Source organism: Bidens hawaiensis, unplaced genomic scaffold (assembly GCF_021521415.1).
Source record: "Bidens hawaiensis isolate Kalapana, Puna unplaced genomic scaffold, B.hawaiensis_p1.1 tig00007515_1, whole genome shotgun sequence".
In the NCBI taxonomy this organism is placed as follows: Eukaryota; Viridiplantae; Streptophyta; class Magnoliopsida; order Asterales; family Asteraceae; genus Bidens; species Bidens hawaiensis.
This window is the reverse complement of record NW_027491526.1, coordinates 500,425-525,704: the sequence shown is the minus strand read 5'-3', so window position 1 is coordinate 525,704 and position 25,280 is coordinate 500,425. Positions and strand designations below refer to the sequence as shown.

The window sequence follows — 25,280 nt, the reverse complement described above, 5'->3', positions numbered from 1 at the left end:
TTCATACTAAACTCAGCGGATTTTAATCGTGTAATTACCTGTCGGGTTTCCCTTTCTCATCGTGTTTCTGGTTTTATATTGGGTTTTGACAAAATACTCACCAGGTATATCCAACCCAAAATCTCGGGTTTTGACAAAATATAACTAATCAATTACAAACGATGATTACCACAAAAATGGAATGTCTCAAGTAATTTTCATTAACAAGTTTCAAAAAATAATATATTTAAAATATATATAAATCCCAAACATGTCTCAAACCCATGAAAGATTTCTAAGCTAATCCCAAACTCGTCCCGAACACTAATGGGTCGGGATTACCCGTCCCATTTTTATCGGGTTTCAGCTTTTCAAGTTCCACTGCCATCCTACAAAAACCTTGCTAGTTGTGTATATGAAATTTTTTTACGGTAAATGACATAACAAGAAACATGTATGAATTTTGGTAGTGATGACTAACAAACCTAATCTCGACAGGTATACTCGATACATGAAGCATTTGGAACATGTAATGGGATGGGCGTCCAAGTATGAGATTAGTTTCAAAAAATTTGCAGGTATTTGAATATACGAGATTAGGTGATACCCGACTCTATTAATTACCCGAAACATACAAACCCGTTTACCTAAATCATACTCGTAAACATTCCCCTTTTAATTATATATATATATAGTCCTTGATAAAAGAATGTAATATTATTTACTTATTCACGAACTTTTTACTTTTGTATTTCTATGTTTCTCGACTAATGAAATTGAATAAAGCTTAAAATTGAATAAAGTTATTCCGACAACTATTGGGTCGGGACACTGTTTTACAATTAGATATGAGTCTTGGATTACTAATACCTGTCCCACTCATCCCTCTAGGTTATTATTAAGTGATTATTTTTTGTTTTCCAACTTTACTTAAATTGAAAATTTACAAAACTTGGTTTATTTAGTGAATATTATTTGTTCGCTATCACATTCTACTTCAAATTAAGTTAAGAAAAAAAAACTAATCGTTAAATAATAACAACGATTTGTTATGCTTTATTTACGTCACTAAATTTTAAAGATCTAAATTTATAAAGTTTAACAAAGTTTGAACGTCTGACAAAAGTTGAGTGATTTTATACTAAAAAACTTAACTTTAATACAACAAAAAGAAAACTTGGTTATTATTTCAAAGAGAAATTAAATTTAGGATATATTTTGACGCGAAATTATTTATATATATGCCATTTAAAGCATGAATATGATTTTTTACTTAGCTTTCAAATTGTTTGGTTTAAAGAATTAAAAATAATACTCAGAATAAAAAAGTACCATAAAACAAGACACATGAAACCATATGTATATGTAATAGTGAGTAATAGTTACTAACTTCTTCTTTCTGAAAATGACTACATAAGTGAAATAAACGAATTTATACGTTCCTTTATATATACTATATACAGAGATAACAAGTGAAAGCTAGCCACTAAGCCAGCCAATCAATATTACTAAAAAATGGAGTCTCAAACAAATGATATTCATCAACCTCTAATAGAACCAGTTGAAGGCTGCTTAACTTCACAGTCTGCCACAGGCCATGGTGGCAGCATAGAGCTAGAGAGAGTGCTTTCCGACACCGAAACACCCTTGATGAGGCGCCTTACAGCCGCGTCTAGGATAGAACTTAATCTACTCTACAAACTGGCTGCACCTGCGGTCGTGGTTTACTTGATCAACTACTCCATGTCTATGTCCACTAGAATCTTTTCAGGCCAACTTGGTAACATGGAACTCGCAGCCGCCTCCCTTGGTAACCAAGGGATTCAACTCTTTGCTTACGGCCTCATGGTGAGTACGGGTGTAAATAAGCCGAGCTTGAGTTTAATAAATGTTTTTATATAATTAAGTTTATATACATTTTTGTCAAAGTTGTCTAGTTTTTAGAAGTATTAATTAATAAATATTTTAAACAAAAAAAAATATGTACTTTGTAATGAAACAAAACTAGTTAGATAGTGTCTAGTAACATATCCAACTATTGATATGATCTAACATTGTACCATATACCCATGTGATCAAATATAGCTCCGAATGGGTAGCGCAGTGGAGACACTATGCGGTCAAGCATTTGGAGCACAAAAATTTGACATGCTCGGAGTATACCTTCAACGATCCGCAATTGTTCTCCTAGTAACAGCTATCCCTGTCACAATAGTCTATATTTTTCTAAACTAATTTTAATATTACTCGGCCAGTCACCATCAATGGCATCTGCGGCAAGTATTCGCGTATGCTATCAACTTTCCTATACAAAAGTTCCTTCAAGCTCAAAGTATTGTGGCACCGAGTGCTTATATTTCAGCCGGGACACTAGTTGTGCACCTGATGCTTTCGTGGATCATGGTGTATAAGTTTGGGTTGGGGTTGTTAGGTGCTTTATTGACACTAAGTTTCTCATGGTGGATTATCGTCTTTGGCCAGTTTGTTTACATCTTGACAATTGATCGATGTAAGGCCACATGGAGCGGGTTCAACTCAAGGGCGCTTGGTGGGATTTGGGAGTTTGTAAAACTGTCTAGTGGATCAGCTGTGATGCTGTGTTTGGAGACATGGTATTTTCAGATATCAGTGTTGATTGCAGGATTGCTCGAGAATCCTGAGTTGTCGTTGGACGCGTTATCTGTTCGGTAAGTTCACTATTGGTCACTCATCGAATTCCAATTTCTAACTACCCGATCGTATTTATATCAGCACGTTTAATGTCATATTTATTGCACTGAAAAGATTTTTGCTTAATATTAAGATTTTTATTTTTAATTAATTTTTTTGCAGCTCAAGTGTCAATGGGTTGGTGTTCATGGTCTCAGTTGGGTTCAATGCAGCTGCTAGGTAAGTTTGATACTTGCATACTTTTCGGTTTATAAAAATTTTGAGTGTTTGGTTCACAAATGTTGGTATTTTTAAAGATACGATAATGAGTTATCACTTATCATATATTGAATTATGAAAACAGTGTACGGGTCGGAAACGAGCTTGGTGAAGGAAATGCAAAAGCCGCAGCCTTTTCTGTGTTGACAGTTACTACCATCTCATTCCTCATTGCTGTAGTCGTAGCGATAATCATATTGTCGGTGCGTGATATTCTTAGCTACGCATTCACTAGTGGTGAAAATGTTGCACAAGCAGTCTCTGATCTTTGCCCACTATTAGCCATAACCATCACTCTTAATGGCATACAACCAGTTTTATCAGGTATATATATGAATGTACATGTAAAACATTCACAGGCATGCATGCTCATGAATATATGTTAATTGTTATGAATGCAATTGGCATGATATGACATGACATGACGAATGTATATAATCAAAGGTGTGGCTGTTGGTTGCGGATGGCAAGCGTACGTGGCCTATGTGAATGTCGGATGCTATTACATATTTACATTGTAGGCATTCCCCTCGGATTTCTTCTTGGTTTCCATTTCAACCTCGGAGTTAAGGTACTACTAAGGCACTAATTAGTAGTTGTACAACTTCAAACTGTTTATAGTATCAAATAAAGAATTATTGTATCTTAATATTAATAGGGATTATGGTCGGGAATAATTGGAGGAACCGCGATGCAAACAGTCATCTTATTATGGTCAACGTTTCGTACAGATTGGAATAAAGAGGTATTGTGAAATAATGGGCCTTTTTAATATTACAAATTTTATAAACTAATTACAGTTTTTATGAAACCAGGTGGAAAAATCCAACAAACGTTTGGATAAATGGGAAGCAAACAAAGAAACTTTTTTGAAAGAATGAAAGCAAGTCAAGGGATCATTTGAATTTATCAATGATTGAATCATATTTTGTATTTGTCGTGTTTATCAATGATTGAATTTATCAATGATTGAATCATATTTGAATTTATCATATATGAAACATTTGATGTTATATATCTCATGTTTTACCTCAAAACAAATGCTTTCAATTCAAATTTCAAAATAAGCAGCGTATAATACGGAATACTTGGCAAGAAAACAGAATGTAAAGATTATGGAAGCAAAAAGTTACCAACTATGAAAACATATTAATCTAAGAAGACTTGGTTTCGGACTTAGATGGCATAGTGTTGCTCGCAATTTGGTTCGAGTCCAAGGGCTGCTCGCTTTCGTCTGAGTCAACAGGTTCGTCATTTTGGTCTGAGTCAATGCGCTGGTCACTTTGGTCTGAGTCAACGGACTGGTCACATTGGTCAGAGTCAACGGGTTGGTCATTTTGGTCTGAGTCAACGGGTCGGCCCCTTTGGTCCAAGTCCACAAGCTGGTTGGAGTCTACTGGTTCATCATGCCCCTTTGGTCCAAGTCCACAAGCTGGTTGGAGTCTACTGGTTCATCATGCCTTGGGACTGAAGGTTCGGATTTCATCTTGTCTTTGCAAATGCTGAAGAAAAAAATAGCATAAGTGGCAGGTAATGTGAAAAGCCGATAATTTGCAGTTTCTAATGTCACTAGTTATCAACTAGAAGTGATTTTTGACTTTTCTTATTATATAAGACAACGAAAAAGACCAAAATTATTCAATTATTGAAGATAACTTACCTCTCAAAAAGTTTTATGGCATGATTATAGTAATCTGACAAACTCGTTGGCGATAAATGCTGATCAAGATTAAGATTGTTAAGCACCGCTCAACTCTAGTACATTCACTTTTAACCTGCAAGAAAGAATGTGAGTTACTTTGGCGGTAAGAAGCCAATTTCATAATTATAACTCGAAACAATTTAATCAAGATTATAGTTCTACCATCTCTTTGTTGCTAGCTGGCAATGAATCAGCAAGCAAACGATATTTTACAATACAATCTCGCAGAGCTTTTTCCGCTTTTGCTCTGATATTTTCCTGGTATTTGTATTCAACTGACTCTAATAACTATATAAAAAAAAACATGATTAAATGTACACACAATGTTACATTTTGTAGCTTAAAAATAGCATTTTGTAGATACCTTTTTGAGATCTTTAAGTTTTCCGGTATAGTCTTGTTCAGACTCGTCATCACTGTCTTCATATAGCCAGTCTTCGGTCTCTTTCAGACTGTTAATAATTACCTCCTTCTCTGAATCTGTGGCAAAGGTCTTGTAGGCACCCGAAAGCTAAATCAAACACACAATGTCAATTTATATGCAACCCGAGAACAAAAACGACAACTTTATGAAGTTAATTATAACAAAACAAGTACCTTGCTACGAGTGTCATAGACAAAAGACTCGAGTGTGTTTCTTTGGTCCTTAATTTGCTCCACCTTTAAATCTTGCTCCGCCAGAATCTTTTCTTTCTTTCGAGCTTCATGTAACTCGTCATTCGTTGTCGTGACATATAAATTATCAGAAAACGGAAGATTTAACGAGCGGCTGTTGGCCATCATCTTTGCTAGGTAAGTATTAGATTCTAACATCTGAACACACAAACAAATAAGAACAATATCATAATATGCTTTAAGTTAATACATGTCACTTACTTTTACATGGCGAATTTGAACAATTCCATGGCTGTTTAGCATCAGTGTACATTCGACCTTCACATCTTCTGCACCAGCGGGTTCAGACAGACCAAACTGAAAAGATAATTAACACTTATCTCAAGATATGAATGGACAAAGTATAGCTAATGCAACTTACCTCGAAACGACCAACTACAGGTGATATTCCTGCAGGGAACTCCGTCTCCTTGCTGTATTTGACATCAAAATGAAATATATTGCTTCCGGTTTTTGTGACAATCTTCTCATTCGGAAATGGACTGCCTTTTGGAAACAGAACGATGTCACGGTTTGGTAAAGGGAGTACTATCGATTAAGGAAACGAATCCTCAACCTACAAACAATACAAAAAACATTACACAAATCCTTAACATTTCAACAACATAACAAACATAACGAAACACGGATTGATCAACCTTATATTTACGAACTTGAAGACTCGGGCTCATCATTGCACACATAAGAGCACACCCTCTCGCAACACATTCACTAGCGTTTAATGTCCTCGACGGTTCTTTCTTAAAAACCGAGGCTAAAACTCTAGTTATAGCCGGTATCCGTGACCCAGAACCAACAAGCTCAACTGTATCCACTGTATCATCACTCAAACCACAATCTTTCAAAGCCTTAACACAAGGAATACTAACTCTTTCCAACAGTTTAACCGACAGATTCTCGAACTCATCCCTCGTTATAACCCCTCTAACATCCGTATCACCAACCAGACACTCAAAACCCTCTTCACCTTCTCACACGACGCCCGAAGCCTCACACAAGCATGCATATTCGAACAAATGTCAATCTTATACTTCTTATCAAACTCTTTCACAAAATGCCTAAACAACACCTCATCGAAATCTCGACCACCTAAATCTGGATCAAAAGAATTCGCCAACACCTTCATATTCCCTTCTTGAAAAGCCACAACGGTCACCTGCGTGTCGCAATGCCCGATATCCACGAACGTCACAACCGTCGGACGGATGCCAAAATCGGTAATGTACACCATCATGCAATAACTTCAAAGGGTTTAATCCGGCTATACACACCGCTTCAAGGTACTCACGCCTTTGTGAGTCCGTAAAGTACGCCGGAATCCCAATCACGCAGTCATTAACATTAGCTTCTAAACTCTTCTCGGTTAATACTTTCAAATGGTTAAACACCATAGCCAAAATCTCAACAGGAGTAAACATCCATTTAGTTTTTAAATAACTTAACTCGATTAATATGCTGCCACGTGGACCTTCAGTGGTGGTGAATGGGAGTGAGTTAAGGTGATGTGTTAGTTCTTTGTATTGTTTACCGATTAAGTGTTTGATATTAGCGACGGTTGATTTAGGATTTGACGTGGCAAATGCGGCGGCTGTGTCGCCAGTAAAGCGTTGGTTGTCGCCGAATGAGACGACGGCAGGTGTCTCGCGCTTGGACTCGTGGTTTAATATTACGTCGATGCCGCCGTGCTTGGCGATGGCGATGACGCAGCTTTCGTTTCCGATGTCGAATCCGATCACACTCATAATAATAATGATAATGAAGAAGCTAAGCTAGATGAGTTAGTTAATAGTTATGAATGAATATAATATATATATATATGTATAGAATGTATATGAAGATGATAACATGCAAATTTAGGTTTATCGTTTAAAACGGTTGAAGGCGAAGAGTACGTGGTTTTCAAACTTAATTAAGATATTATTGTGATGTTTCATTTTCTTTCTAAAATATTTGAAGCAAAAAATAAATGATCTTTTATAAATACATAAGATTTTGTATTCTTAATTTATTCGGATGATTAAAATTAAATAATTATAAGATCATGCCTAGTGATTGGAGCTATTATTGCGACGTAGAATATTTTTATTTACATAGTAATTTGTTTTCAATTTAATTATTTCAATTCAGAATCACAGCCTAATTATAGCCTGATAATCATTTATTTGAATGGAGGGAGACTCTAGGAGAAACACACTTTGTTACAATACTAATTATAATAATAATAACAAATGAGATCTTTGGTGCTGAAAAGTTGTTATTGGGTCACTTTGCGACACCATATTAATTCTCAGAAGTTTGTTTTTTTTTTTCTTTTTGTTTTTTAGTCTTGGATGAACGTAACAAAACCGAACGAATGTCATAAAAAAATTTGTTTTAGTTACGGTAAGGTAATTTTTTTTGTTTTAGTTCACGTAGACGTTTTGCCCTTCGTTTTAGTTATGTTACGATAACGAAGGTAACAAAAACCCACCGAAATCAATTTTTTTATTGTTTTCTTTTTAGTTTTGGTACCGCAACGAAAGTGTCGCAAACCAACCGAACTTACGTAGATTCACCACCTCGATGGTCGAGATTGACAAAGTTCGAGTTTTACCAACGGATGTTACCTCATTGGTCCACTCAATTTTACTATTTTTTTTTAGTTTTATTTGCGGTTCTAGTTCCAACATCATAACGCTTGTAACCAAAACCGACCAAATTCATATAGCCCTGGCGCGACGCGCCGGGTAAAACTCTAGTTCATCTATATTTTGAAACCCAAAATTATTCGTCCATTAAGTAAACTTACACATGTGCATGGTATGTGTAGGTTATATAACTTATACCTTACGCGTTTGCAATTGTATATAAGTAAAACATTTATAAAAGCATGAGCCTTTGATATAAAAAAATTTAACGGTTTAGTTACAGTGTAATGTTTTCACAATAACTTGATATTCCGATTATGATGTCGGAGTAAAAAAAATGTCTTTCAACATGAAAACCGGGCATATCGCATTATTTTTCCAGAACTGACACTGATTTAACCTAACTCCTAAATCTTAATTCAACTCGATAATCCACAACAGGAATCGAACTAATCTCAACCTCCAGAGAGGGAGCACCTTATATAACACACCAAAGTAAAAAAGATATCCTGAATGTGAAAATTTAAATACAGCCAAGTGGCTACATAACATGACAAGTAGCATCAGGATCATCTCAGCAGAAAAAACAAAAATTCAGAATAAAACAAAGCAGCAGATAATGTACTCAATAATTTTAAGAAGTCTTCATTCGCAGGATCCGGTACAGCTCAGCCTCCCATTCAGCACCATATCACTGCACAACGAAACCTCAATTTAGTTAAACGTTAAGTAAATACGGAAACCGTCACCTCAATGATTAAAACTGTATGTTAATCTTACCTATGGCTGTGGTTGTTGTGGTTGTAGCTGCGGTTGTGCCTGTGGGAAGCCACCGTATCCTGCTGCATAGCCTCCATAGTACATACTAGGATCTTGAGCAACCGGTGCGTAGCCATAAGTTTCATATCCCTGTCCATACCCATAGTATCCACCGCTGCACTGACTTTGTTCTACCTGAGGCTGAACACATTCACACACATGAATCACAATTTTTAGGAAGCAAATATCTATGCATCAAATATTCATGACATATTCAAAGTTTCAAACAAAACCTGCTTGTTGGAAGGACTACGGCCCCATGAAAGTCTCACGGTTTGTCCACCAAACTGAGTTCCTTGTAGCACTCTTAATGCTTCCTCAGCACAGCTTCTGAAAATATAGAGTTAACAGCAAGAAATAGATTTGTGTTCCTGAATCGAAAGAAGCCTGAATATATCACACACCTATCAACAAATTGAACGAACCCACACCGCTTGCCCACCGGGATCTTCACATGGACTAACTGTCCATATTGGCTGAAAACCTGCTTAAGGTGTTCATCGCTAACATTAGGATCCAACCCACCAACAAATATCTGCAATGCGTTTTATTCAAACATTCAGTTGTATAATTTGGATCCAGCCCACCAACAATAATGAAAGAAATTACTGACAGTTGTATTATTTGGATCATCATCATTCTGTGTTACTTGAGTGTTTGGGTAAGAAGCTGCAAATAAAGAAAATATAAATGAAAGATGTTCAAAGGGCAGTAAAATGTTGTAGCCCCCAGTTTAATGTCACATAATCCCGGAGATCAGTAAGTGCAAATACGGAGGCGGGAACCAAGAGTGAATGAATGCACCAAGTGATTGTGAATGAGATCAAGAAATTGTAATATACGGATACAAAACAATAAATCCCAAATGGTTAAAATATCCATGATATTTTATTATAATCAAGCAAAACAAAGGCAAACAGAACGACCAATCATATTGAACCATGCATGATTCCTTCAAGTCAGCTGATAAAGATCAATGTTGTAACTAGCACACCTTTAAAAACAAAAATTACTGGCACCATTTTATTTCCTTGCATAGTGAACTCCAACTTACTAGTGCTTTTGAGACTACATGGGAATTTAAAAACAAAAAACTCATCTTTACCTTGTTAATGAAAGATGTTCATTTCTCCATATACAAAGGTTAGTATTCACTAAAAACTGCCAGGCGCCAGCAAAGGATTCCACAATCCCTTCATCCACATGCCCTTATTTTGGGTTAATCAAACTTTGTCAAGTGTTAAATTACATAAAGCTAGAATTAAGTCTTATGTAGACCAAAGGTTAGACTTCTTAATTCTAAGATCATGTGAAATACATGTTAGCTATGCCTGGCTGGCGTGATATTAAATATCCAAATAAGAAACTTAAGCACAGATCATGGGAAGTAAATACAGACAAGCTTGTATACTATCAGCCGAAAGAGAAATTTAAATATGGTATCGGTGAATTTTACTTAAAAGAAAAGAAAGTTAACATTAATGATAAGGAAGAGGGGTACAGATCCAAGCAAGAAAGTAAAAGAAAGGATGCTTAATAGAATAAAAGTAATTATTGGCTTTTAATAGAAATAATAACAACAAATGCGTTGAATGACAATGAATAAAGTAACTTGACTGAAAGGAAGGTTCAATATTAAAAGAACTTGAGAAAAAAAAAAGCAACACAACATAACTTTGCGTTGAGGAACTTAAATAAACGGCAGGGGAAATTAATGACATAAATTGAAAAACTGACCTAAGGGTAACAATTTCTGCTGAAATCATTGCCAGACCCTTATATGATAGAACCTCTCGATGCCCTGCTTTGAGACAATAGGAGTTTTATAAGTTTTTGCATGCTCAATGTGTTAATAGCATTAATGCCGGTAATTCTCAAAGCACGGGAAAGTAATTACGATGTTAAGCTGGTGTTAATCTACAAGAACCGACCAAAATCGCGAACGGAAAAATCATAAGAAGCTTCGTAAGAAAACCAAACATAAAATATCTGATAACAAGATTCCAAGAAATGAATTAAACAAACAGATACAAGAATCATTTCACAGGCTACTATAATCCAAGCAGATAACATAAGCAAACTGCATTTTGAGAGCCGGTAAGAGCAAAAGCACGTACCTTTTGGATATTGTTGACCGCCAACATTCTTTTTGTTAGCAGCTGGTCCAATTCGCATAGGTCTGCTTGAGCATAATCTTCCATTCATTTCAGTCATGGCACGCACTTGCTCACTTTCATCTCCAAATTTCACAAAACCATAACCTTTGGTACGTCCTGTTAGCCTATCAGTTACAACCTTAGCACCCTTAACAGATTGATAATGAGCCCTAAACGTCTCCTGCAAGGCATAGTCCGTAACATCAGCTGCCACATCCCCAACAAAGATAGTGTAATCGGGTGTATCATCTTGTTTTCGTTCACCAGCACCAAACGAGGCCCAGTTCAACCTGAAAAGCTGCTCAACATTGGGCATCAAAGTACCATTATATGCCTGTAGATGCCTTTCTGCAGCTGCTCGGTTAACAAACTCAATGAAACCATAACCCTCAGATTGCCCAGATTGCTTGTTCGGTATGACTTTTGCAGAAACCACCTGTAAACACAGGATTTTTAAATAGCTTTATAATAACAAACAACAACACACTCCAGTTTCACATAGATATACAACCAAACTAGTCAGCACAAAAATCATTAAACGATATTAACATATTCCTATTATACTAAATAAGCAGCAACCAAGTGCAAGAACCTAGCAAAGTTGGATTAGCACATTGCAGCACTTTCCTACTTGGAATTTATCATATATACAATTCTAGTTCTTCTCAAGAAAAGTGTCACAGCCAAGTTACACTCAAGGCTGGCTTTGAGGGCGACCGTCCCTGGTCCGTTCACCCCGCTAGGCCCAAAAACTTTAAAAAATTTATATACCTTTTTAGAAATATATAACAATATATATAGATATATATATATAGGGTTTGGATCAAATACAAATGAAATTAGCGTGCTAAACGTGAGAATCAAGTAGAGTAATTATGTAATTACTCTATGATAATTACTCTATAATGTAATTACATAATTAATCTACTTGTATATATAATTACTCTACTTGATTCTCACATTTAGCACGTTAATTTCATTTGTATGTTAACATTTCCCTATATATATATATATATATATATAGGATGAGTATCATTACAGAACTGTTAAATTATTTAAGAACTTGAAGGAACCATTGAAAACTAACGTTTTTATAAAAAATTTTGTATGTTAATGTTCTTTGAGAGTAGTTTTATTATTATGTATATCTATATCTACGATTACAGTTTTGAAAATTAGTTTTTATACATATCTATGTTTTGTTTTATACCTATGTAAATTTGTTAGTACATAAATTTTACATATATGTAAACTTGTGATTATTATATGTAATCAAAATTTTTTATATAAAATATGATAAAACTACTCTTAAATAATGTTAATATATAAAAAAAGTTAAAAAATTATTGGTTTGTTAAGGGTTCCTAAGAGTTCTTAATCTTTTTAGAGTTCTTAAATGATATCAACCCTATATATATATATATATATATATATATATATATATATATATATATATATTCTTAATGTTTAAACTCTATTACTTAATTCATTAAAGCTCATTATTACAAAAAAAAATTGCACAACACAAATCATAACCAATAAGCCTATTTAAAAATTTAACTGTTTAAGCCCAATAAAAAAAACTGTTTTTACTAAAGGCCCAAACTTTTTGTCGCTTTCGGCTCAAAAATTTTGAACGATTCTTGAAGACGGCCCTGGTTACACTTAAACATATACATAAAGTGCTCAATTTGTGAAGCAGTAAAAGTATTCCATAAAGTACAGTTTGTTGAAAAAAATAAAAAAACAGTTAAAAAGCAGTTTCCTTTTAGTGATTACAGAGAAATTCATGTCATGTCTGCAATTTAGATGAACAAAAATGACGTAATACATAACGAATATCACACGTGTTGTATTGCAGCAATTAAACACAGACTCAATTATGCATACTCCATCACTGTAATTTCTATAATTACCAGAATGCAACAAATAAAAATGTAACAAAATAACATAATTCAATTACAAATATATAATAATAATAATAATAATAATAATAATAATAATAATAATAATAAATGCACCTCTCCGGTTTGAGCGAAAGAGGTAAGGAGATAGTGTTCATCCATCCAATACTGCAGATCTCCGATCCACAGAGTACGGATCTCATCACCAGCAGCAGCCGGTGGCTGCTGATTATTATTATTATAAGTATACATTTGCTGCTGGAGCTGCAGCTGTTGTTGATTCATCGCCATCCATTGTTGCTGCTGCTGAGGGTCCATCGTTGCAGGTTGCATTCCGTAATTAAATAGATTATTAATCGAATTGAAATTGGGAATGAAAACGAACCCTAATTTAAAACCACAAACGGAATATCAATCTGAATATGAATATGAATATGAATATGAATATGAATGAATGATAGTCAGTCGTTCAACTAAATAATAATAAGAATTCATTTCAATTATTATTATTATTTTTATGATTATTATTATTATTTTTATGATTATTATTTTACTTATCGACCCTTGTTAAATCATGTGTTTGTTGATCCGTTCATCTAACTATAACGCGCAACCCAGTCTATTTTCCGCTCAAAAAAGCAACTGAAAAGACGTCTATGTGCTTTAGTTTGCGTCCCTAGTCTATCTCCCTTCATTTTTGATATCTCCGTCGGTGACGGCAATGGAAAGAGCAACCTAACACCACCACCTCGTCATATATGGCTTTGATAGAGAGCATCAAGCTAACAATTTCTACACATATCCGGATCATCACGTCAATAATTGGCGTATCTACTAAACAACGATAGTGTCGGCGCCAATGAAGGTTTGTTATGTTGCACACTCGTCGCATCAGAGCTTATTGAAAGATTAGATCGAGTGGCTTTAAACGACTTATTTGACACCATACTTAACAAAATTCGCTAGGATCTATAACACAATTGGATAGTAAACACACACGAATTTGAATTTGTTCAATTAAAGTTGAAATCAACAAATTTTGATAGAATCAACGATGATTCCACTTAGAAGAACTAACTAGTTTGAAGAACCAGGTAGATGGAAGAAGAAAATAGTGTTTGTATATACATGTGAAAAGACGACATTGACCTTTATTTGAACAGAAAAACAAACTGAACACGTACAACTAAGAAAATACACAAATAACACGTGTCAACTCCTAGTTAGTTAGAAAAAAAGACCTTATTTTATCAAATTTAAAGCTCAAAAAGAGACAGCTAAAGCTTAGCATTCTTAACCGACTAGTCTAACCCGTGATACAACTTGATTGCTCTAAAAAAATGTTTGTAACTATTTCTTTAAAAAAAATGTTTTTCCAACTCAAAATTCGACCAAAGTAGAAAACAAAAAATCCGACCAAAGGATGTTGTCCTAAAACACTTATTAATATTATAGTACCCAAGCAACCACATCAACGTAACGTAACATAACATAAGAGAACACAACAGCAGTCTCTCTGTCTGTCTTGCATTTGAACCCAATATTATTGTGTCGGTCGGATCTGTCTTTAACCATTCAAGCAGATCTACATTCATTCATCAAACAACTGTACACCCGTCTCTTTATCTCCATTAATACAACTTCATGTTTCATACAATTCTATTGTTCTTGTTTCATATTCTTAATACTTATTATTATTATGTTAAAAGTGTTATGCAATTGGCTCTATGTTCATAACTCTGCTGCCACATTATATATTATTAATTCATGTTTTAGGGTTTTACATTCACTACATTACATTATAATAACTTTTTTCCCCATTATTAGGTTTTGAACACACATATATGATGGATACCCATCTGAAGAAACTATTCATAAGATACCGCCAACAGTTCGGTTCCGGGCCCGGACTCGGTCCGGGATCCGGAACTTGTCTAACAAATGTCGAAACCATTTCGGTTTCTATTATAAAGTCTCTTTATAGTGCTGCAGCTGCTCTGTACAGGACTGATCCATGGAAACGAATAAGACCGAATCATCTTTTCGGGCTTAAAGTCGGGAAAGATTCGGATTGGACCGGAAAGAAACAACTTTTCCCGTGTGCGCAGTTTGTTGGTGGAGACGGTGGAGATGTCGCGTTGTATATGTTTAGATCAGAAAATGATGCGAAGAAAATGATGGGGTCAAGAGAGACGGTTCGTGCTCCGAACGTTGAGGTTTTGAGGGCCACGTATGAGGTGGAATCGTTGATGTTTATTTCACATAAGAAGATGATTAAGTCTTTGGTCTTGGAGGTTTCGGGTGGTGATCGGTTTCCTGTTTTTGACGTGTGTCGGTGCAACTCGTCTGGTGAGCTCAGGTGTAGAAATCCTACGATCGAAGAGCTTAGGTTTGTTTATGGTGTCATGAAAGCCGTTACTTTAGTCCACCCGCTGCTTCAAGAGAATTACGATAGTCCAAGATGGTCAAAGTTCGTTTCGTTTGACCCGTTTATTGAAACCGTTGATGTGCAGTGGCCTGCTGAAATGTCAAAAGGCAATGATCTTGTTGCTGTTACGGTCTCTCATCCGCCTGGTCAAGGATATACCGAAAAAGTCAACTCGAGTGCCTCGTCGACCCCTACTAAAGTTTCGGACTTCAAAAAGGACGAAACTTTTTTTGATTTAAAATCAGTCAGTTTAAGACAATGTGCTAAATGTGAAAAACAAGTTTTTGGAGAAAATATCGTGTTTTGTGACAATTGTAACGGTATAATCTATTGTACCGCTTTGTGCCAAAAACAACATTGGAAAGAGTCGCATAAAGGCGTTTGTGGGCTTTATAAAGCAATGATGGATCGTGAAGACGAGTTAGCGATTAGTATCTTTACATTTCCGTGTTCCAACGAGCATCCGTGTAAATATCTTGAAATGTACGGTGTTCATAAAAAGGGTATGTGGAGACGAAAATGCCCTTGTTATTCTCACTGTCCGTTTGGTTTACTCCCTACGACCGACAAATTATCTGAATCTTGGGGTGGTTTAGATGATGATGAATTCCCACACGAGTTTGTCATGCAGAAAAACGGGCTTTCAAACCCGACCCTTCTTGCCAGCTGGCCCGAATACTACAACCTCAGAGCACTGCCCTTGTCTAGCCCGGTTGCCGACATCCTTTCACACCCGTTGACCGTTTATTACATACTAACGACACTAAGTGTTGTTTCCAAGAATCTTTTACTCAAGGGTAAAGAAGTCATTTTACACTACATTGGACCCGAAGAGGAGCTAGATTGGATGCCAGCATTCGCAGAGATAAGTCATATGCTTAACGGGATGGGAAACGTGCAAATAGTGATGGTGGGTCCTGGGGTCCCGACAAACTTATCTGGTTCAACTTTCGGAATTGGTAGCCGAGTGCGTGTGAACATTGTAAGGGGGATTTACCAAGAGGAAGCACCTTATTTGCCGCCTCCGCATGTTGTTGTCAGTTTGAACTGTGGATTTGACAGTTATTCTAGTTGGAACGGAGCTCTTGAGTTTATTAAGTCAAAGGAATTCCCGGCTTTCTTTACTGAGCAATCTGAAATATTATGTGCAAAAGCGAAACAAGTTATTCGTGGTGCGGGATTGCATATTACTCATCCTGTTACACCGAACCCTTTTCGTTCTCCAGTGAGGAATTACAGTTTATCTACCAATCTTCCTTCTTATAGCAATGGATTTGTGCTTGGAGTTAATACATAAAACTCAGATTCAGGAATGGTGTTTTATCGTTTATTTTAAAATCGTTTTCGCGTCTTTTTTGCATGTCATATCTTTAAGCTTCTCAGTGCAAGCCATATTAAGGAATAGTTTTTTTTCAATTTAAACTGGAGTTTGTTATATAGCTATTTTCTATATGGTTAGTAACATATTATTCGTATCGAATCAGCTGATGCATTTCTTTTATCTGCCACGACATACCGAAAGTTTAAATATGCTCAGAACATTAAAATTTGATATTTTTCAAGGTTATTTTGTAACCTTAAAACCAACACATCAAATCTCCAATCTACACAATAATCCAGAAAACACTAGAGCCTTAATTAACACCAATCATTTAGTTCATACAATCAAACTAGAAGACTTCTTGAGAACTGAACACAAAAACCATAAGTGGTTCCGAGCTGGAATCGATCTTAACTATTGGTTATCAGTTTCAAGATTTGAACAGCTTCTTTCAGTCTTCGGTCAGTCTGTTCCTTCAATCTTCGGTCAGTTTGTTCCTTTGGTGCTGCAGTTCGTTGATTCCTGCATATACAAAATGTTTCCATGAATGTGAATTAAATAAAAGAAAATTAGAGCCCTGATGACTAAATTAAAATATAACCAATAACATAGAAATCTGAAAATGCTGGTTTTTAGCAATTAAGAAATAATTGAAACTGATATTACTTATGCGTACCTCTTCTCATTGCCTGCTTTCCTTTTAAGATCTTCAACAAGATTATGCAATCTCTTCACTAGAGCATGTATATTACGTAGTCCTTCAACTCCTTTTTTATTCAAACATATTTTTCTTAAAACATCAGCTGCAATGAAGTATGCATCTTCTTTGTTTCTGCATCCCATAAAAGTAAGACAAATAAGATTATAACAGAACAAGAACTGTGACAAATGAACATGAAAAGTTGCCAAGAAACATCTTTACGAACCGTATGAATTCCCAAAGAATTATTTGACCCGATCCACTAGTGTCAATGAGTGCTTCAGTCAAATGGGGATAACGTGTGAGGTTTCTAAAAACAGAAAGTGTGTGTCTTAAAACCTCTTGATCAACAATGCTCCGACTAATTGAACGAATTAATTCAAGTAGTGTATTAATGGCCCCTGCAGCCACAAGCTTCTCACAGCATTTTTGAGAGTGTTTTGTAGCCATGTCTGTATAAAATAATAACTGTAAATTAAAATATCCCAAAAGTAAACTTCTTAAATAACCAGAATAAGTAAACTAGCTCGTTACCAAGTGTTGCACAAGTATGAAGGATGCCAGTAACACTCTTCATGTTTTTCAGATCAGAAAGTGCTGCAATAAGCCTGTTTATAATTCTCATACCATCATCCACATTTTCAGCAGCCTTTTGCACCCTTAATCGTATATCGATTACCTTTTCTCTTGAATGTTTTCTCTCAATATATCCTTTCCAGTATGACTGTAAAAACAAGTTATTACATTTATTCTGGCACATAATGAACTTAAGGACAAAAGTTTTGTTACTCACTTGGATCACTGCGACACGTTGTTTGTTCTGAGCTGCCCGTTTCCTAACGATCCATCCTTTAACGTTTGACTGAATCAAAACTGCTGATGCTGTTCTTTTCTGGGATTGGGTTAGTAATATACCCCGCCACCACCTCTGCAACTTCAAAGCAGAACTCTCGTACATCTTAACTTCATGGTTGCAGCCTGATATTGCTCCAATTTCTATACAATCCAGTGAGTCGATGTCAGTAACATCAAAATAAGTATATATCTGACAGAAAGAACAAGCGATGTGAAGAGTAACACAAAACACGATTAGCCATTAAGACTTACCTAAAAGCCTCTTTCTAATAATCCACCTCTTGACAAATTTCTGAATTTTGGTAGCAGCATTTTTATGACAATTGAAATCCTTGAAGCATTTTAAACACCGAAAAGCACTTTGTATCCTCGTTGCAGCTTCCTTTTGCAACAAAAACTCCCTCCTCATCAACTGACTATGCCAAAATCTCTGTTTCAAGAAAATCATCAAACTCATAATGAAAAAGCAATATCAGAGGAATAGTATAACTACAACAAATTAGCTATTCTGCATATTTTATTGACATACTTATACACTTAAAAAGTCAAAAAATTATAAAGCTAAACTTGAATGGAGAATTGGCAAAATCTACACATTTATAAGTTTAGACTATTTGATACACTTTTTTATATGTTCTTAAGTCAGTGTGGCAAATACTATTTACAGTTTTCATAGTGAAAAGAATAATTTATACACTTTTCTAGTGCATATATAAAAATATCTTACTTGGATCAACACGATGGAGTGCTTATAGTTACATGCTACTCTACAAGCAATCCATCTTCTTGTATGCGATTGAATGGTAATCGCTGCCTTGATTTCAAGTTTAGACTGCTTAAAGCTTCTCAAACACTTTAAGGCCTGATATGACCTTTGTAGTTTTATAGCTGCTTGCTTCTTTCTCAAGAAATTGTTTCTTGACAAACGTTGAATTTTTGTTGCTGCTTGCTTCTGATTCAAGAAACTCTTCCTCGATAGAAATCCACGAAAAGAACTTTGAATTATTGTTGCTGCTTGCTTCTGACTCAAGAAACTCTCTCTCAATAGAAATCCACGATAATAACTCTGAATCTTTGTTACTGCTTGTTTCTGATTCAAGAAAGTCTTCCTCAATAGACTTCCACGAATAGAACTTTGAATTTTAGTTGCTGCTTGTTTCTGATTCAAGTAACTCTTCCTCAATAGAAATCCCTGAAAAGAACTTTGAATTTTTGTTGCTGCTTGCTTCTGATTCAAGAAACTCTCTCTCAATAGAAATCCACGATAATAACTCTGAATCTTTGTTACTGCTTGTTTCTGATTCAAGAAACTCTTCCTCAATAGAAATCCACGAATAGAACTTTGAATTTTAGTTGCTGCTTGTTTCTGATTCAAGTAACTCTTCCTCAATAGAAATCCCTGAAAACAACTTTGAATTTTTGTTGCTGCTTGCTTCTGATTCAAGAAACTCTTTCTCAATAGAAATCCACGATAACGACTTTGAATCTTCGTTGCTGCTTGTTTCTGATTTAAGAAATTCTTCCTAACAACCAATCCACAATAATAATTTTGAATTACTGTTGCTGCTTGCTTCTTATACAAGAAACTGTTCCTTGATTTGTGTCCACGATAGTGATTTTGGATTTTTACTGCTGCTTGCTTCTGATGCAAGAAACTTTTCCTTAATATCCAACCACGATAACAAGCTTGAATTCGGGTTGCAGTTGATTGTTGAACATATGCAGACCTTGCTGCATGCCCACGAATGCATTTTTGAATCATAATCGCAGCATCAGTTTGATGCTTTTGGGCAATCCAATGTCGTATCGCACGTTGGATGGCTACTACAGAACGTTTGAGCTTGATAAAAGCATATCTGTCAATCAAATATCTAGAAAAACTTTTTGATGGTTTCCTTCCATCTGTAAAAAATCAAAAATGAAGAAATTAACAAAACATGAAATGATGCAAATAAAGAATATTAGCTTAATACCGTATGATTCTTCTTGAATCTTGATTGTATTGAATTTTGCAGTGACTGATGTATTCTTCACCATTACCCAAACACGAATAACAGCTTGAAGAAAAGAAATTGTATTCTTAATTCGTTTGAAGTTTTGGTATTTAACAAACCTCCTGAAATGAGATTGTATGATTGTTGCAGCATTCTCTGAAACAGACACGAAAGCATACATCAGACAGAAGAAACATCTAACAAATGCATAACATTATACGAAGGTTACGATAATGTTATCAGGCAACTAACGAAAAATATTATCAAGATTACTAGATATAGAAAGTTTTAGACTGATAACCTCGTTGGTTAACATTTGATTGTTTGCCAGAAAAGCTATTTAAAACCGTGTAAACCGGATTCACATTAGCCTTGCTGTTGTGCTGAGCCATTTCTTTCCACCAAGCCATTATTGCCTTAAAATTTCTCCCATTATCTACATGAAAAAAATAATAATTAAATAAAATTTCTTGATAAGTACGGGAAACCAAAAGGTTCCAACTTCGAGAAGAAAAAATAAATCAGTGCAAAGTGGAAACCTTCACTCTCATTCTGACAAGTTTCTACTTCATTTTCTTGAGATCCAATGAGTTGATCTCGCCTGATACATTTTATCTCGAGATTTTGATTATGACCCAAAAGTTTATGAAAATTAATTTGTCGCTGCCATACAAAAGAATATTGTACATTCATGTTAAAGACCAGTTGATAAAATGTATTTCAAGTTACACCTCATAAGGGTAGTTTGGTCATTAATTCATTACCAAATTTCTCTTGACAACTAGCTGGGATGAGAGGAAAACCAACAAAATGATCACTCCCCGGTCACTGCAGGCTCCTTTATACTCAAGTATATCACTAACTTGTAAAACCTAAACATTGATGATGTAAATTAGGACAACTATAAACCAATTTAAATATAACATGCAACTGAATTTGTAATAATCACTTGTGATGGTGTCGAGTATTTGGTGAAGTTCTGATTATCTGAAAGGTAAAAAGATAAAATAAGGTTATATAGCAATAGCATACCTCTGGGAAATTCCCCAATAGTGTTGTTAACTTCTGTGACAACAAGAAGTTATGCACTGCATCAACATAATCTGAAGCTGACATGATCGACGTTCCATTTGTTTCTTTTGGATCCTTGAAATTCATAAACATATAACAATGAACAACATGATCATGAATCCAAATGAAACAACTTTAACAGGGTAAGAATGCATACCATGTTAGAACTAGCATCACAATGTTCTTTTTTGAAATAATAATCAAGCAAGCACCACATGGCTTTACCATCAACCAAGGAAGTGAAGTTCTCAACCTTCAAATCATAATTATCACAAATTGCCTGGATAGATGAGTAGCAGTAAGCATCATTGCATAATTCAACTTCACACAATACAACTATTTTATGCATGGATAGTAATTAGAAAGAAAATTACCTTAATCCACTCAAGAAGCATCTCCAATTGACTTGAGGTGTTTGGAAGCGCCTGCTAAGATCAAGAGAGAAGAGTTATAGATTTAAAACAAATTTCTACTTTATAAAAGTCAAATTATCATTAGTAAATTGGCAATCATGTTATATGTATGTGTGGAATGCATACCACTTCAGGTCCACGGATTTTAGTGATTTCATCAGATATAAGCTCATTTTTGATCAAAAGTGGCAACTGCAGATAAAGCACAAAAATCAGATTAATTATAAGGATCAAACATAAATCTTTGCTAAAATTTATAAATCAACAATTTAACATGAGTAACATTTAGATTAAAGTATAAATATTCAACTAAACCTGTAGATGAACAAACATGTTCCATAGCAATGAGATTATGAGCTCCTTATCTCCATTAACAATATCTTCCGTTATTATCTCGGTTCCATCTTCGTCAATTAATGGAACTCCAATCTGCTTCAGATATTTTAGGGAAATCTCACAATTAACCAGATTTTTCTTTCGATCATCTGATGGAACAACCACTTTCTGCAAAAAAAAAAAAGGGAAAATAATTATAATAACAGAAGGAAGCTTAAAGAACGTATTGACTATTGTTATGTAGTTTAATAGAAACCAAAATCTTTTAGAAGATTCATTTTTTAATAAGCCGACCTTAAGAATAGATGGGTCATGTTGTAAGAGTTGAATGACTCTGCAGAGAAGAACTCCATCTTGTAAATCATTAAAAAGATCAGTCACCTTAAACACATACTTGACAAGAGGATTCTGCAATATGTAGCATGATCATAATCATTGTATATAAACACAATAAAGTGGCATAAAGTCATAAATTAAAGAAATTTCATCATACTTGGTGGTAAGAAAGCTTGTATCCAATAATTGTGAGTTGTGTAAGAAGATTACCAACTCCATGCATCACCTCAGGTGATAAAAAACCTAGACAAAAAAACGCAAGCATTAATTTGTGAACATTAAAGTTTCTTGAATAATAAAATAATGATAAAGATTCTTCTATTTACCGGAAATCACATCAGAACTTGAGTTGATAGTAGCTTGAGATGTGAACAATAAAGGGGACCCACCATCGATCCCATCTATACCATAACAAATAGGCAAACTGCTCTGTGATTTAGCTCGATCAAGTATGAGTACTAGCAATAAAATTCTCTTCAATATAACATTCCCTAACTTTTCATAATAACCCGGTCTGTACAAACCGTCAACCAGTTTGTTGTAAATGTAGGCTTTTGCTAGTCCAGAATGTGAGAAAAACAACTTTTCAGAAACCATTTTTAGAAAAGAAGACTCTTGCTCTGAATTTGTGTCTGTGTTTGGCTTTGGTAACAAGGATTCAACGCCAAATATGATGTAAAGTCCAATCCTTAGCCAAACAGGGTTATAGCTCATTAGAATCTTCAAGGCATTCTCCTTCAATCCAACATCAGTAACTATTGGACAGTGAGCCTTCATCTTTAGTCTTCCTTCATCAATATTCTGAAAAGTTAAATAATTAGAAACATTATTGTGAGTTTGTGACCATAGATTTAGACCAATAACTAACACAAGCCCACAAAAACAAGAAAACAAACCTTTGTAACATGAGTCATGACATCAAGAATCTCATGGCAACTAGTTTGGCTCAAGTAAACCGCCATTCTTTCTTTCAAGTCATCCAAGCTACAAACATCCTCAAGCGAAGCCCGCAAACGGGAATGCAATGGACTCGAGACTTTGTTTCCCGTTTTACCCTTATCAACCCATAAAATATCCTTCCTACGCTTCGGCCCACGCCACTCTCGATCAATGTCCACTCCACCATGAGACACACTTTCCCTCTTGGAACCCAAAAACACCACATCTGATGACACATCAGACGACTCTTCACCCGTAAATCTTGATACATCAACTCCACAAGACCTAAATTTTTAGAAAATGAGTCAAAACAAACTAATGCCAAAGAAAACACACTTTTAGCATTTTGAGAGTGTTATGTGATATTGAATGATGATATAATAATAATAATAATAATAATAATAATAATAATAATAATAATAATAAGCGAATCACTTCCACTAATAGGTTATACATATAATACGGTTTTGGATGTGCATCTTACAATTGTAAAAATCACTTCTGATAGAGATTAATGTTTGAAAAATTGAGGTTAAAGGAAGTAATATACAATCAATAGTAAAACTGATAATATATGCCTGTATGATAAGATAATCTATGAAAATACAACTAACCAGAGTTTATTAGCAATACCACATAAACCTATATATATTAGTACTACAAACTAAATTAACTAACCAAAGTGTAGTTCAAAAAATACCACATTAAAGAATAAATATTGCTACTACAAACTAAATCAGCTAAAGTAATTAAACTACTCAACCAGAGTGTACAAAAACACAACATAAATCTATGATATTAGTTCTACAGACCAAATAAACGTAAAAAAACTAAATTAATTAACCAGAGTATACACAAATACAACATAAATCTACAGAAATAAGTACTACACACTAAATCAACTAAGGAAACTAAATTAACTAACCAGAGTTTATTTAAAAAAATCACACAAATCTATAGACATTAGTCTTACAAACTAAATTAACTAAGAAAACTAACTTAACTAACCAAAGTGTACATAAGCATTCCATATAAATCAACAAAATTTAGTACTACAAACCGAATAAATTAAAAAAAAAAACTAAATTAACTAACCAGAGTATACAATAATACAGCATATAAACCTATAAATATTAGTACTACAAACTAAATTAACTGAAAGCAAATGGCACAACCTCGGGTTTTCAAACAGGAAATTGAGCCAAACTGTAAGCGACTTCGCCAACGACTTCAACGACTTCTCTTTATCCGTCTGCGTCTTCCTCGACGACTTCGAATGCTCTAACTCAACCGCTTTAAATTTCTGAGCAGCAAGGGAGAACCGAGGGCAGCGGCGAGCCACCGAGCATGTTGATGATGATTTAGGCGTTTGTTTAGAGGCCGTGAAGAATTGAGGACACGGTGATTCGAATTTGAAGCTAGGGCTTGGTTGAAACCGGCGTTGCAGTTTCGGTGTTTTGAAATTGGAAATGTCTCGGAGTAATGAAGAAGATGGAGATGACGGAATAATTGGATGCTTTTGTTGCTTTGATTCCATTGGAATCGGTGGTTATGTGATCGGATCTATCTAGGGTTCCGGTGAGTTTGAAGGTGAATTGGGGGTAAAATGATTTGAATTTGAAATAATAAAGTGTAACGTTACATCCCTTTTTTATCAACTCATTTTAAAATAGGCTTTCATGTTAAACTAAACGTTTGGCGTGAAGTTCGTTTAATAAGTGAACGAACATGAACAAAAATTATTCAAGCAAACGAATACGAACAGGGCCTCCGTTCGTTCAGTTGTATTCGTGAACGTTTGATAATGTGTTCATGAATATTAGTTCATGTTCATTTGTATATGTTGTTCATGTTAACTTTACAAGTGAATATCAAGGATTGGGAACACACAGATGCACGCTTAATGTATGCTTGACAAGCGACTCTTTCTTATTATAAAACTAAAAACTCAAGACGTACAAATAACTTTGAAATATGACCTGGGTTATATAGCCAACCCTTTACTTGGTCCCTACGAAACAACTACACCAGTTGTATTCTACTACAACTACTAACAAATATAAGTTCTAAATCATGACTCAATAAAATTTAAATTAT

The 25,280-nt window shown here is 35.0% G+C and overlaps 3 protein-coding genes and 2 pseudogenes across 5 annotated transcripts; 2 read left to right on the top strand and 3 right to left on the bottom strand.

Moving 5' to 3' along the window:
- The first annotated feature begins 1,432 nt into the window (after positions 1-1,432).
- On the top strand, positions 1,433-3,796 carry LOC143635492 (protein DETOXIFICATION 40-like; annotated as a pseudogene). The gene is made up of 7 exons (XR_013154066.1): positions 1,433-1,827; positions 2,065-2,666; positions 2,812-2,868; positions 2,993-3,231; positions 3,352-3,478; positions 3,566-3,652; positions 3,723-3,796. The product of XR_013154066.1 is annotated as a protein DETOXIFICATION 40-like (transcript).
- A 1,810-nt stretch (positions 3,797-5,606) lies between these two features.
- Positions 5,607-7,063, bottom strand: LOC143635434 (heat shock 70 kDa protein 16 pseudogene; annotated as a pseudogene).
- A 1,329-nt stretch (positions 7,064-8,392) lies between these two features.
- LOC143635493 (polyadenylate-binding protein RBP45-like) lies at positions 8,393-13,166 on the bottom strand. Of its 2 annotated transcripts, none has more exons than XM_077103316.1 (7): positions 12,908-13,166; positions 10,848-11,322; positions 9,344-9,399; positions 9,135-9,265; positions 8,964-9,060; positions 8,692-8,871; positions 8,393-8,605 (listed from the first exon to the last, which is right to left on the bottom strand). In XM_077103316.1, the coding sequence occupies exons 1-6, from the start codon at positions 13,121-13,123 to the stop codon at positions 8,692-8,694; spliced, it is 1,155 nt and encodes a 384-aa protein (XP_076959431.1). In that variant the 5' UTR covers positions 13,124-13,166; the 3' UTR covers positions 8,393-8,605. The 2 variants fall into 2 exon arrangements, with proteins under 2 accessions (XP_076959431.1, XP_076959430.1); XM_077103315.1 differs by having other exon boundaries at positions 8,393-8,594; positions 12,908-13,165.
- Positions 13,167-14,637: 1,471 nt separating this feature from the next.
- LOC143635433 (uncharacterized) lies at positions 14,638-16,547 on the top strand. The gene has a single exon (XM_077103271.1). The coding sequence runs from the start codon at positions 14,638-14,640 to the stop codon at positions 16,513-16,515; it is 1,878 nt and encodes a 625-aa protein (XP_076959386.1). The 3' UTR covers positions 16,516-16,547.
- A 208-nt stretch (positions 16,548-16,755) lies between these two features.
- Positions 16,756-24,743, bottom strand: LOC143635490 (uncharacterized). The gene is made up of 21 exons (XM_077103314.1): positions 24,359-24,743; positions 23,141-23,468; positions 22,571-23,045; positions 22,402-22,487; positions 22,203-22,316; positions 21,888-22,076; positions 21,699-21,764; positions 21,534-21,584; positions 21,317-21,439; positions 21,121-21,234; positions 20,853-20,960; positions 20,628-20,751; positions 20,390-20,524; positions 20,068-20,244; positions 18,822-19,996; positions 18,347-18,524; positions 18,033-18,235; positions 17,774-17,963; positions 17,466-17,691; positions 17,216-17,371; positions 16,756-17,061 (listed from the first exon to the last, which is right to left on the bottom strand). Exons 1-21 carry the CDS (start codon positions 24,718-24,720, stop codon positions 16,950-16,952), a joined length of 4,692 nt encoding a protein of 1,563 aa, XP_076959429.1. The 5' UTR covers positions 24,721-24,743; the 3' UTR covers positions 16,756-16,949.
- Between the last annotated feature and the right edge of the window lie 537 nt (positions 24,744-25,280).

What these genes read in the sequence shown, in the direction of transcription:
- LOC143635490 (XM_077103314.1), bottom strand. Translation starts at nt 24,720, where the DNA reads ATGGAATCAAAGCAACAAAAGCATCCAATTATTCCGTCATCTCCATCT. An exon ending in ATCAAATGTTAACCAACGAG is followed by an intron (nt 20,245 to 20,389) that starts GTTATCAGTCTA and finishes TGTCTGTTTCAG; the next exon opens with AGAATGCTGCAACAATCATA. An exon ending in GATTCAAGAAGAATCATACG is followed by an intron (nt 19,997 to 20,067) that starts GTATTAAGCTAA and finishes GATTTTTTACAG; the next exon opens with ATGGAAGGAAACCATCAAAA.
- LOC143635493 (XM_077103316.1), bottom strand. Translation starts at nt 13,123, where the DNA reads ATGCAACCTGCAACGATGGACCCTCAGCAGCAGCAACAATGGATGGCG. An exon ending in CTTTCGCTCAAACCGGAGAG is followed by an intron (nt 11,323 to 12,907) that starts GTGCATTTATTA and finishes CTGTGTTTACAG; the next exon opens with GTGGTTTCTGCAAAAGTCAT. An exon ending in ATGATCCAAATAATACAACT is followed by an intron (nt 9,266 to 9,343) that starts GTCAGTAATTTC and finishes AACGCATTGCAG; the next exon opens with ATATTTGTTGGTGGGTTGGA.
- LOC143635433 (XM_077103271.1), top strand. Translation starts at nt 14,638, where the DNA reads ATGGATACCCATCTGAAGAAACTATTCATAAGATACCGCCAACAGTTC.